The sequence below is a fragment of the Salvelinus alpinus genome, chromosome 4 (assembly GCF_045679555.1).
Source record: "Salvelinus alpinus chromosome 4, SLU_Salpinus.1, whole genome shotgun sequence".
In the NCBI taxonomy this organism is placed as follows: domain Eukaryota; kingdom Metazoa; phylum Chordata; class Actinopteri; order Salmoniformes; family Salmonidae; genus Salvelinus; species Salvelinus alpinus.
Window position 1 is genome coordinate 62057233 of NC_092089.1, and position 14366 is coordinate 62071598.

A 14366-nucleotide genomic window follows, 5' to 3' on the forward strand; every position below is an offset into this window, starting at 1 on the left:
GTAGACTACGTTACAGCTTCTAAAAGCGTGATCTCTTTATCGCACAGTAGTTCCACAATATTTTAGAAGATTATTTAATCCCCTAGGGTAAAGACAATTTTGGGTGCGCTGGTAAATTAGCTGGCTATCTACTCCGTTTTCAGAACACTCTCGTCTGTGTGCCAGAGCGCATAATAACTGATGAATTTAAGAATGCTCAACACCTATTGACTATTGTCAGCGTCAGTAAACATCGGCAAAAGCGCAAATCAATTGTTGCCAGCAGCACAGTTAGTCACCAACGCTCTAGATAACATGAAAACAGGCTAACCAGCTCTGCTAGTAGGGCAAATAAAATGGTAAGAGGGAGGTGTTCTCTCATTGTGTCTGGAAGTAGCTAACCAACGTTAGCCAGTTATCTTGGGTGCGTGACCTTGGCCAGAGCATTCAGTGTGCGGTCTGAACGCGTCTTTCTTTTCCCAACGCAGTTAAGCAAAAACCACGCCCCGTTATTCAGTGGGGCGCTCTCCAAGTCCGGAAGTGGATATCAAGTAGCGCGAAATTTCAGTGACTGATTAATAACATTTGCCCTTGTATTTCAAGATTGAAAAATATAATAACAAAATGTCGTGGACCGAGCTAGCCATTAACGTCCCTTAATGCTCAAAGACCGATTCAATGGCTGTAGCATAGCTTATTCGACTGAATAATTAGCTAATAAATATTAGAGAAATTATGAATAATAAGCAACCTTCAATTGAGGGAATTCAGCAGAGTTCTGAGAAATTGACAACTCATTGAAACTCTGAAAATAAATACATGGGCAAATGTTACCAAACGTGATGATAATAATAGGCCTGCATTAAGGTAGGTAGCTAGTTGTTATATTACATTTTCCATCCTTACCTTGGAAGGTCACGGTCTCTGCGCTGATCGCCTGTGAGTGAGACGTCCCTCTGAATAACGGGGTGTGGTTTTGGGTTAACTGCGTTGGGGAAAAGAAAGACGACAACGCTTTGAGCGCACTCTGACACTGTAGATTGAATTTAAGAACACACCCTTTGATTTCTCTGTGAGCGCTGATCTTGTAGTTGGAGTTGTGCTGTGAACAGTTGGAGTCCTACATCTTGTGCTCGAATAGCTACTTATCGAAAACCCTTCTCCTTATGTACTGTAGGGTTTTTAGCCATTAGTCTCCCACAACCTACTATTCCAACACTGTTTGGAAACGTCTCATTGTTTTCGAAACATATGCCCCATATCTTTCATGCCAGTTGACTAACTACATTTTCTACACAGTTAGCTTACACAGGTGTTCGGAGCATGCTAGATGGCTAACTGGCACAGGTGGGGGTTGCCTCTTATCAGAGTGAAATATTTACACGCTCGCGAGCGTCTACGTGGCCAGACGCTAAAATAGAACTTGGTTCTATTTGTGACGCTCAACACGCTGCAAGTCCTGCCTCTCAAATCTCCTCATTGGTTTTTAGGAGCATATACCCACGTGTGTGATTGAAAGATGAACTGACATCCACACTCCAGTCGGGTAATGCACCGTAAAGTTGGTTGCCAACCACCATATAGAGTCCAAAGAAGAAGAAAAAGCCCGAAGGAAGGAGAGATGACGAGAAACTAATTCAGTTTACTGTTTTATCTGTGGATTAATTGTCGGAGTAGAGGACCTTGTGCATTTCAGGTAAAATATCAACCCAATGTTTATATCCCAAGACAAATTAGTTGGCAACAGCAAGCTAGCTAGCTAAATTGCCATAAATGTTTAATGCTTTTTGACCTGTCCCCAAATTAATATAATTGGTTCAGAGTTTGTTTTGGTATTTCAACCTGCGTGTCCTGATCGCACATGCGTGAGCGGTTTGGTCAACATGTAAGGCTCAGCATTCCCGAACAGTCCCATTACAAGTCAGAATGTTGAACAAACTTAATTTCAACTTAATTTACCTGCCGATTTTTGTTATCAACCCGACCTTCAGTACACTGGTCTCAGTGGAGGCTGCTGAGGGAAGGTTGGCTCATAATAATGGCTGAAATGGAGTCAATGGAATGATTCCAGCCATTATTATGAGCCGTCCTGCCCTCAGCAGCCTCCACTGGCTTGTCTGTATATCAGTTTCAGTGACGACCCGTCATTCAGGGCAGAACCCCACCTGATTTGAGCCCCACATTTTTGTCATCATCTCACTTTCAAAGTCTTAATGAATCAAGTCGACAATCTACTGGAAAATCCTTTTAATCCTTGTCATATGAAGAGAAATAATGAAGAGAAATTATAGATAAAATGTATCAGTGCTCATCGGCCATTGGACATAAAGATTACACAAGTTGGAAAAATTTCAACAATAATTATATCTGGAAGGAATCAGTGGCTAACTGCAAACATTGCAAAGCTAACGATTCAAAGGAGCGGCTGTGTTCCCCCCCCCCCCCCAGAGTTCCCACCATAAATCCAGAGAATGCCAGACTTTGATGACTGTTTGATGACAAAATTTGCCCACAAAGGACCGGCTGCGCCACCTTCATAAGGTGAGTCCAAAAATTGTATGCTTGTATGCTGCTGCATAAATGATCTAATATGCAAGGGAGATATGTATATTGTAGCTTAGAAAGTAATACTGTATGTTGTGTAGTAAGCTGTTAGTAGCCCATGTGCCTCACCCTAATAATTTGGTCTATTTTCACCAACGATGTATTGTAAACACATCGTTCGTGGCCGGTGTGTGCTTGTTTGCTAACTTTTTTTGTACAGCTTTGATAGTAGTGGTGGTGCTTGGCTTGCACGTGCAAATTTAGCACACAAAACATTCTATAATATAATTGTTATTTGACGTGTCAAATTAAAACCTTTTTTAACGTATCTTTTTTGACACTCAAAGACCCAAACGGCATTCAATGTGCCTCACCCTAATAATTTGGTCTATTTTCACCTCTTAATTTCACCTACTGTTCTAACTTGGTGGTGCACATGTAGCCTATAACCTGTTTTTAGAGAAATGTGATCATCGAATATTGTAAGAGCTTTCATTTTCTGTTTATATGCCCCCTTTATTTATCCTACCGTTCTGACTTGTTGTACAGGGAGTACTGTAAGAATGGCCCATGTTCTGAATTCTGTCGCTGTACATTTCAAAAGTGCTGAACAAATAGTTATATTGACTACGTCCGTCGTCGCTCGCTCATTAATGTCTTAATCGAAATTACAGATTGCCTCTTATCCGCTTGTCATCCCCTTATTCCACAGTTTGTACATCTCCATAGTCAGTGAAAACCACATTAGTTTAAGCAAGTCAGTCATGTCAGCTATGTTTTTTTTAAAGGCAGTAAATGAGGCTGAATGAACAGTTTTGCTGCCAGATAAGGCTCCGCTGAAAGCCAGGTGTAGCAGTGGTAAGATGTTGGGTCTCTGCTGTTGGGACAGCTTTATTTAGGCCCTAACAGTTTGTGGGCAGTGTTTGTCACCGTTATAGTGCAATTAATGTGTTGTTGTGTAGTGGCTTTGCTGGCATGCATCCCACTTTTTTTTTTCTCTACCAAGATTTACATGCTAAAATCGCCAATGATCAGTTTGTATTTCCGGATTTTATTTTCAATATTGATGAAATTCGCATGTGACAAACACTTGCACAATATGGCAGAGCTGAACCGCAGACCAAACAGCAAACACTTTCAGGTAATTGCGAGGAAATATGCTTCGGTAGACCAAGTTTGGTTACATTCGACTATGGTTTACATATTGTGCATGACATGCAATGTGTCAAGAGAAAATACAAACGACAGAACCTACCGGCGCCGCAAAAAGTTGGGTAGGAAACACTCTCCTGCGGATACTCTATCTCTACCTTTTGCTGCCAAAAGAACCAACAGCATGTAGATCCGGTAAAGTAAGTGTAAAAATAATTTTATTCAACATTCTGGCTTGCAGAGACTATTGCGTCTTTTTTAGTCAGACTGAACATCCATGGAGTAGCCATGGTAACAGTATGATGTTTAGGTAAAGGTGGCGGCCTGTGTGTTCCATCTGTCTAAACCAGCACTGTAACATGGAGATATGGCCGTGCGGGAACACTAACCCTATAAAGGTGTGTAGTAATTTACCTTTAAAAAAATATACACTACCGTTGAATATACACTACTCATTAAAATAACAGCAAATTCATCAGAAATACAGTGTAGACCTTGTTAATGTTGTAAATGACTATTGTAGTTGGAAACGGCAGATTTTATTTTTAAATGGAATATCTACATATGCGTACAGAGGCCCATTATCAGCAAACATCACACCTGTGTTCCACTGGCACGTTGTGTTAGCTCATCCAAGTTTATAATTTTAAAAGGCCCATTCATCATTAGAAAACCCTTTTTTAATTATGTTTGCACAGCTGAAAACTGTTGTTCTGATTTAAATAAGCAATAAAACTGGCCTTTAGACTAGTTGAGTATCTGGAGCATCAGCATTTGTGGGTTAGAGTATAGGCTCAAAATGACCAGAAACAAAGAACTTTCTTCTGAAACTCGTCAGTCTATTTCTTGTTCTGAGAAATTAAGGCTATTTCATGTGAGAAACTGAAGATCTCGTATAACGCTGTGTACTACTTCCTTCACAGAACAGCGCAAACTGGCTCTAACCAGAATAGAAAGAGGAGTGGGAGGCCCCGGTGCACAACTGAGCAAGAGGACAAGTACATTAGTGTCTAGTTTGAGAAACAGACGCCTCAAGTCCTCAACTGGCAGCTTCATTAAATAGTACCAGCCAAACACCAGTCTCAATGTCAACAGTGAAGAGGCGACTCCGGGATGCTGGGCTTCTAGACAGAGTCCCTCTGTCCAGTGTCTGTGTTCTTTTGCCCATTGTGTTTATTGGCCAGTCTGAGATATGGGTTTTTCTTTGCAACTCTGTGACTGGATTCGGATTCGGTCTTATGTAGCAAAATTTGAAATGGGGATTTTTACATTGGATAAAGGTAGAGACTCAGAGCTACAAAATGGTATATCATACACTGCATTTGAGGAACAATGGGAAAATAATTCTTCTTTGAAAGTTGATCAACTTGTAAACTCACTTTTGAGAAAATGGCCTTTGAATGTTTTGGTATCTAGTGAAGAGCTCTTTGTCTACACCCATTCAGCATCGTTCACACCCTCTTAAGCTTAAGCCCCACCCATCTCGTTTTGCCCTCGGAGTGCACACATGGCGCTCTGGCTGACAATTAGTTTACATCTGGATAACATGAAAACAGCCTAACCAGCTCAGCTGGCAACAATTTGATTATGCTTTTTTTTGCAGACGTTAACTGACACCGGCCATATTCAACAGGTGGTGTACACACGTAACGTTAGGTAAGGAGACAGCCAGCTAACGTTCGCTAGTTAAACAACAATGAACAGTGCCAACAATGCCACAGTGCTGGGAGCTAACCAACCAGGTTCAATGTTAGCTAGCTAACATTAGGCTCCAACTAGAAAAGCAAACGACTCTGGGAAACAAATAATAACGTCAGCTAGGGAGCCAGCAGCTAATGTCAGCTAGCTAGCTAACAGTACACTTTAGCTTGAAATTAAACAACTTTCTGTCAAAATTAGAAACGTGTAATATCTGAAAATGAAGCTAGCTAACTGACCTGTATACATCATCATGCATGATGGACGCATCTCCCTGTCAGGAATGCCATACCACGGTTGCCCTTAGTTTGAAGATATAATCCGGAGACATGGAGAAAACACCTCTATCTAGCTATTATACTCTAATTCCACCAATTTCATAACTTGATCCTCCAGAAAGTGGAGAGCAAAACTTATGCAGCTCCACTACACAATACATTTTAAAAAATCAGTGTTCGACAGGATTAACAACACAGACTGACAAGCTCAAATAGACAGAAGCCTTCTATATGGCAGACCAATGCGAACTCCTCTCTCGGCATGTCCAGCCCACTCATTATCTCAGCCAATCATGGCTAGTTGGAAGGTTGCTGTCTTTTTCTGTGGCTTAAACAACATGGCTCGTAATTAAACAATTCTATTTGTATTTACAGATGGCATACAAGTTTGTTATTAAGCCACATAAAAGTTCACATGTTCGAGAAGGTATTTCTTCCAAAAAAAAGCATTTTGATAAAATATTTTTTACGTTGAAACGGCTCTTCTGTGAAGTCGTGACTTGCGACATACGCCTAGTTTCCTGAATCGGGTCACAGATACTATTGTCAATAGGCTCTAAAGTAGTTAGCTTCTATGAAGGGGGTAGAGTAGCTACAGATTGTTACACCAGATAATGTGATTTAACTTAAGATTTTTGGTATCCATTACTGGGAGTTACAGGTTAGGTACTGTTTGGTGTAGCACACAATTTTCAACCAACCTTAGCATCATTAAGTTTTCTTAGTTCTCGATTCGGCCAAGCGTGTATCTTATTAAATGCTCTTTCTTTTATCTGGTGCTGTAAACTCAGCTTCATCTGCTTTGCTTGCTCTTTGGGGTTTAGGCTGGGTGGAGTTTGACAAAAGGCACCTAAAGACTCTCAGACCATGAGAAACAAGATTCTCTGGTCTGATGAAATCAAGATTGAACTCTTTTGCTTGAATGCCAAGTGTCACTTCTGGAGGAAACCAGGCACCATCTCTACGCTGAAGCATGGTGGTGGCAGCATCATGTTGTGGGGATGTTTTTCAGCGGCAGGGACTGTGAGACTAGTCAGGATCGAGGGAAAGATGAACGGAGCAAAGTACAGAGAGATCCTTGATGAAAACCTGCTCCAGAGTGCTCCGGACCTGAGACTGGAGTGAAGGTTCACTTTCCATCAGGACAACAACCCTAAGCACACAGCCAAGACAACACAGGAGTGGCTTCGAGACAAGTCTCTGAATGTCCTTGAGTGGCCCAGCCAGAGCCTACACTTCAACCTGATTGAAAATCTCTGGAGAGACCTGAAAATAGCTGTGCAGCAACGCTCCCCATTTAACCTGACAGAGCTTGAGAGGATCTGCATAGAAGAATGGGAAAACTCCCCAAATACAGGTGTGCCAAGCTCGTAGCATCATACCCAAGAAGACTCCAGGCTGTAATTGCTGCCAAAGGTGCTTCTACAAAGTATTGAGTAAAGGGTCTGAATACTTATGTAAATGTGATATTTCTGTAATTTTTTAAAATACATTTGCAAACATTTCTAAAATCCTGTTTTTTCTTTGTCATTATGGGGTATTGTATGTAGATTGATGGGTGAAAAAATTATTTAATCAATTTTACAATAAGGCTGTAACCATGTGAAAAAAGTCAAGAACTCTGGCTACCAAGATACAGTGCCTTCGGGAAGTATTTAATCTACTACTTACAGTTGAAGTCTTAAGTTTACATACAATTGGGTTGGAATCATTAAAACTCGTTTTTCAACCACTCCACAAATTTCTTGTTAACAAACTATAGTTTTGGCAAGTCGGTTAGGACATCTACTTTGTGCATGACACAAGCAATTTTTCCAACAATTGTTTACAGACAGATTATTTCACTTATAATTAATTGTATCACAATTCCAGTGGGTCAGAAGTTGACACACTAAGTTGACTGTGCCTTTAAACAGCTTGGAAAATTCCAGAAAATGATGTCATTGCTTTAGAAGCTTCTGATAGGCTAATTGAAATCATTTGAGTCAATTGGAGGTGTACCTGTGGATGTATTTCAAGGCCTACCTTCAAACTCAGTGCCTCTTTGCTTGACTTCATGGGAAAATCAAAAAACTCAGCCAAGACCTCAGAAAAAAAATTGTAGACCTCCACAAGTCTGGTTCATCCTTGGGAGCAATTTCCAAATGCCTGAAGGTACCACGTTCATCTATACAAACAATAGTACGCAAGTATAAACACCATGAGACACGCAGCCGTCATACTGCTCAGGAAGGAGATGCTTTCTGTCTCCTAGAGATGAACGTACTTTGGTGCGAAAAGTGCAAATCAATCCCAGAACAACAGCAAAGGACCTTGTGAAGATGCTGGAGGAAACGGGTACAAATGATCTATATCCACAGTAAAACAAGTCATATATCGACATAACCTGAAAGGCCGCTCGGCAAGGAAGAAGCCATTGCTCCAAAACCGCCATTAAAAAAAGCCAGACTACGGTTTGCAACTGCACATGGGGACAAAGATCATACTTTTTGGAAAAATGTCTGGTCTGATGAAACAAAAATAGAACTGTTTGGCCATAATGACCATCGCTATGTTTGGAGGAAAAAGGGAGAGGCTTGCAAGCTGAAGAACACCATCCCAACCGTGAATCACGGGGGTGGCAGCACCATGTTGTGGGGGTGCTTTGCTGCAGGAAGGACAGGTGCACTTCACAAAATAGATGGCATCATGAGGCAGGAATATTTTTGGGGTATATTGAAACAACATCTCAAGACATCAGTCAGGAAGTTAAAGCTTGGTCGCAAATGGGTCTTCCAAATGGACAATGACCCCAAGCATACTTCCAAAGTTGTGGCAAAATGGCTTAAGGACAACAAAGTCAAGGTATTGGAGTGGCTATAACAAAGCCCTGACCTCAATTCTATAGACAATTTGTGAGCAGAACTGAAAAAGTGTATGCGAGCAAGGAGGCCTACAAACCTAACTCAGTTACACCAGCTCTGTCAGGAGGAATGGGCCAAAATTCGCACAACTTATTGTGGGAAGCTTGTGGAAGGCTACCCAAAACGTTTGACCCATGTTAAACAATTTAAAGGCAATGCAAGCAAATACTAATTGAGTGTATGTAAACTTCTGACCCACTGGGAATGTGATGAAAGAAATAAAAGCTGAAATAAATCATTCTCTCTACTGTTATTCTGACATTTCACATTCTTAAAATAAAGTGGTGATCCTAACTGACCTAGACAGGGAATGTTTACTAGGATTAAATGTCAGGAATTGTGTCAAACTGAGTTTAAATTTATTTGGCTAAGGTGTATGTAAACGTCCGACTTCAACTGTATACTAGTACTACAATCTACTGCTGTAGAAGTAGTAGGCCTACTGTAATTTTTCTACAATCTGCTATACTGTACATTTGAAATGGGCCATGACCTAAGTAAAAAGGAAGATAATTATGATGTGATGAGTGGAGGATATTTAGTCTGAAACATATTTTTATCCTCTGGTCATTAGGACCGACCCATCAGCCATTCAGTATCCTGCTATCCCTGGAATCCAAGTTTCCTCCCTGGTCAATGGAATATTTAAATTTGAACACATGGGTAAGGTTATTGCTGTTTCCTGTTGTAAAATTAGCAATGAGTTATCATCACCTGTACTTGTTTAACAACTACAAGTGATCACAATGATGACCGAACTATGAACTATTAATTCATCAATTTACGCAGCATTCCTTGGCCCAGTTCCAATATTATCAACTCGGATCCATTTTCTTTCCTTGTTGGGCCTGAAATGTTTGTTAGCTGAATTGTTTCTCTGTAAATAACTGACAAATTTCATCACCCTCAAGATAAACATTTACTGTGAACTCCATATGAGTTTGTCTTGTACTCAGACATCCACATATTTCTAAATTCTTACAGGTGGAAAATCTTTGCAATTACTTGGGTGGCAATTGGCATTGAATTCCCTTTGAGCTTTTGTTTCCTGTGAGAAAACATCAATCGGCATGGTGCTGTCTCTCTACTGGCGGGCCAGCCTTTCTTCTTGAATGGGTGCCAGCCAATGAGCTTCTTCCTGAGCAGGCGTCACTTCCTTTTCACCGGCTGCTGCAGTCAATCAGCTTATTCAGCACAGAGAGGATATGTGCTGTGTGCGCTCAGGGCTTTCCACACTGCTAAAAGCCTACAACCTCCCTATCTGCCTCCCACTTTACCCCAACAAACATCCCATGCCGCTGACCCTCCCATCCCCCATTCCCCCACAAGCCTCCACTCACACACCCATGCCACATGAGGCACAGCTCTGTTAGTGAGTGAGTCAGTGGAGAAAGTTACACCAGTCTCTATATGTTGGTGTGTTTGCCAGGCACTCGACTGCAACAACCGCAGCACAATCCTTTGGCCTGCGAGCCCTGCTGCGTCTGATCCCAGGCCTCTTCTCAAGGTAATATGCTTTAATGGTTGTTTTCTGCTGGCACTGTCACTGAGAACCTGATATTTTCAGCCTGAGGTGAGGTTGTTGTTGTTGATATTGGATTATTAAACTAGTAATCCAGAGACCTGTTTTGTTATGGTGGTGTGTCTATTTATGTAATGTCTGTATTTCTATCCACCTTATTAATTAACAGTATGACTCATTAGGTAGATCACTTTGTTTTGGTAACTTTTGTTCAGTGGTGAATCACGGCTAAGTCAACATTTTTCAAGTCATTTTGCTGCTGAATCACAACCACTGAATGTCCCTCCACACATTTCTAGTCAGTATTCCCATAACATGAATGAGTCAAAGACAGTACCTGCGTTTTTAAACGGCTATAGTGCCTTCAGAAAGTATTCACACCCCTTCACTTCATCCATATTTTGTTGTGTTACAGCCTGAGTTTATATAGATTAAATTGAGATTTTTTGTCACTTGTTTACACACAATACACCATCATTTATGGCAAGCCTAAATAATAATAATTATACAAATGTGCTTAAGTTGCATGGACTCACTCTGTGGGCAATAATAGTGTTTAACATGATTTTTGGATGACTACCTCATCTCTACCCCACACATACAATTATCTGTAAGGTACCTCAGTCGAGCAGTGAATTTCAACCACAGACCAGGTAGGTTTTTCCAATGTCTCGCAAAAAAGGACACCTATTGGTACAGTAGATGTGTATAAAAAAAAAAGTAGACATTGAATATCCCTTTGAGCATGGTGAAGTTATTAATTACACTTTGGATGGCGTATTAATACACCCAGTCACTTCAAAGATACAGGCGTCCTTCCTAACTCAGTTGCCGGAGAGGAAGGTAACCACTCTGGGATTTCACCATGAGCCCAATGGTGACTAAAACGGTTACGGAGTTTAATGGCTGTGATTAGAGAACTGAGAATGGATCAACAACGTTGTAGTTACTCCACAATACTAACCTAATTGACTGAGTGAAAAGGAAGCCCGTACAGAATAAAAAATTATCCAAAACATGCACCCTGTTTGCAAAATGGCACTAAAGTAATACTGCTAAAAATATGGCTAAGCAATTCGCTTTTTGTTCTAAATACAAAGTGTTATGTTTGGGACAAATCCAATACAACAACATTACTGAGTACTGCTCTCCATATTTTTCAAGCATAGTGGTGGCTGGATCATGTTATGGGTATGCTTGTAATCTTTAAAGGAAATGTAATCTCCATCACCACCCCAACATCAACAAATTATGTGAAAATGTCACGTCTATGTTTTTGTAGTAAAAAAGAGCGTACGAAAGCTGTTTACAATGACATCCACCAATTAATAGACATTTTGAAAAGAATAATGGGCAAATGTTGCACAATCCAGGTGTGGAAAGCTCTTAGAGACCTACCCAGAAAGACTCACAGCAGTAATCACTGCTAAAGGTGGTTCTACAAAGTATTGACTCTGGGTTGAGTACCTAAATTTGATATTTCTGTATTTCTTTTTTCATACATTTTCAAACACTTCTAAAAAACATGTTTTCACTTTCTCATTATGTGGTATTGTGTGTAGTGGGTGATAAAGAATTAATTTAATACATTTTGAATTCAGGCTTTAACACAACAATGTGGAACAAGTCAAGGGGTTTGAATACTTTCTCAAGGCACTGTAAACCTTATTACATTGATTGATTGAAATCTGCTCAAAATGGAAGTTGCTTTAGTAGCAACAGCTTTGTAAAAGCAGGACCATGTTGTGCGAACACGTGGTGTTCCAGCTCAAAGGACAGGAAACAATGCAGAGTATAAGCCATTCAGACCCACTATAATAGCCCTGCCACTGGCTGCTACTACTGGGTGGGATATAGACCTCAGGCCCCACATGGAGCTAACCCCCTATTTCTCTGACAGACAGCCTCAGCATGGAAAGCCCAGTGAGGGCTGAGCCAGCTACCCCAACCCTGGCTCCCCGAAACCATACTCCTTCTCTAAGTCCCAGAGCTGAGGCCAAAGAGAAGAGGTCGGAGGAGAGCGAGGGAACAGCGGATAAGTGTGAGGCAGTGGACACAGAGGAGGACCCTATATGTCTCTCGCTGTTATCAAAGATGACCGTGTTTGTGGAGGCGCCAGCAGAGGATGCATCAGAGAAGGCTGCGGCTGAGGAGGCTGCAGCCAAGGAGAGGGCTGAGAGAGAGGCTCAGAGGCAGCTCCTGGCCACAGAGGAGCTGGTCTACACCGAGAGGAACTACTTGAGACTCCTCCAGGTCTGCACCTGCACCATCAGGAGCAACCTGCAGAAACTACAGGTACTTCTACTGCACCGCTGCACAGGGCTAGGAGTTTCCTGACCATGTGACTTGTCCGGGGAAAACTACGGACCCTAGTGGGTCTAAAGTCAATAGACAAATCTCTAAGGAATGGTCTTGAAGCACCACGCTTTATTTCCTTTCCTGTCTCTGAAGGTATTTAAATTACCATATCATCGAATGTATTTGAATAGAAGGCTGTGCTTAAAATGGGAGTCTCGTAAAAACAGGATGAAATCACATTTTATGGGCTGGAAGGCAAGCCTCTCTATGCGTCAGCCAGTGGTAATGATGAGGAGGGCTAATGTTGGTGGACGGACGGAAAGAGGCAGGAGGATGCAGAGGGTGAGAGACAGGGAGGAGAATGGAGAGAGAAGGGATAGAAAGGTGGATAGGAGGAGGGGGTAGTGTAGTGGTGGGTGAATGATGCCCTTTGTGCAGAAGTAAAGTCGTTATGATAAATGGTGTACCTTCCTCCCCACCACAGCCTCAGCTGCCTAACCTGGACAGCATGTTCCTGTACATAGAGGAGGTGATTGATGTGTCGGGACGCCTCCTCAGCCTCCTGGACCAGAAGCAGGTCACGCCCCATGATCCTCTCTTTCTGGAGACCCTGTGTAAGCAGATTATTATAATTTTTTTATCAAAATCATTTACTAATGGGTGGCCGTGGGAATTGAATTCCTGGCATTGCAAGTGCCATGCTCTACCAACTGAGCCATACAGGAGCAGTACTGCAGGACCGTCACCGCGGCGAGCTACCTTCACACCTCAAACATACACTATCACACCTAGTGATTCTTACTCACAGGTACTTAGTAATATATTCACACCTGCATCACCCCACCTACTAATTCTATGGGGCTATTCAAGAATAGGCTCACGTCAAGCACCTCTGTTTCACAGGACTATTGATACCAGCTGCTTCTCATTATGTGTACTACATACAGTGAGGGAAAAAAGTATTTGATCCCCTGCTGATTTTGTACGTTTGCCCACTGACAAAGAAATTATCAGTCTATAATTTTAATGGTAGGTTTATTTGAACAGTGAGAGACAGAATAACAACAAAAATATCCAGAAAAATGCATGTCAAAAATTTTATAAATTGATTTGCATTTTAATGAGGGAAATAAGTATTTGACCCCTTCTCAATCAAAAAGATTTCTGGCTCCCAGGTGTCTTTCATACAGGTAACGAACGGAGATTAGGAGCACACTCTTAAAGGGAGTGCTCCTAATCTCAGTTTCTTACCTGTATAAAAGATACCTGTCCACAGAAGCAATCAATCAATCAGATTCCAAACTCTCCACCATGGCCAAGACCAAAGAGCTCTCCAAGGATGTCAGGGACAAGATTGTAGACCTACACAAGGCTGGAATGGGCTACAAGACCATCGCCAAGCAGCTTGGTGAGAAGGTGACAACAGTTTCTGTGATTATTCGCAAATGGAAGAAACACAAAAGAACTGTCAATCTCCCTCAGCCTGGGGCTCCATGCAAGATCTCACCTCGTGGAGTTGCAATGATCATGAGAACGGTGAGGAATCAGCCCAGAACTACACAGGAGGATCTTGTCAATGATCTCAAGGCAGCTGGGACCATAGTCATCAAGAAAACAATTGGTAACACACTATGCCGTGAAGGACTGAAATCCTGCAGCGCCCGCAAGGTCCCCCTGCTCAAGAAAGCACATATACATGCCCGTCTGAAGTTTGCCAATGAACATCTGAATGATTCAGAGGACAACTGGGTGAACGTGTTGTGGTCAGATGAGACCAAAATGGAGTTCTTTGGCATCAACCCAACTTGCCGTGTTTGGAGGAGGAGGAATGCTGCCTATGACCCCAAGAAACCATCCCCACCGTCAAACATGGAGGTGGAAACATTATGCTTTGGGGGTGTTTTTCTGCTAAAGGGACAGGACAACTTCACCGCATCAAAGGGACGATGGACGGAGCCATGTACCGTCAAATCTTGGGTGAAAACCTCCTTC

At 41.8% G+C, this 14366-nt stretch overlaps 1 protein-coding gene across 2 annotated transcripts in view; it reads left to right on the forward strand.

Annotated features, from left to right (window-relative positions):
* Positions 1 to 14366, forward strand: part of LOC139574090 (rho guanine nucleotide exchange factor 37-like) — a 35048-nt gene that overhangs the window by 216 nt on the left and 20466 nt on the right. The window contains exons 2-4 of one of the 2 annotated variants that reach the window (XM_071398259.1): positions 9984 to 10061; positions 11977 to 12371; positions 12859 to 12988. In XM_071398259.1, the coding sequence (XP_071254360.1) occupies positions 11988 to 12371; positions 12859 to 12988 (514 nt within the window). In that variant the 5' untranslated portion in view covers positions 9984 to 10061; positions 11977 to 11987. Of the gene's footprint in view, positions 1 to 6057; positions 10062 to 11976; positions 12372 to 12858; positions 12989 to 14366 lie in introns of those variants that run through there. The other variant, XM_071398258.1, reaches the window with a different exon arrangement.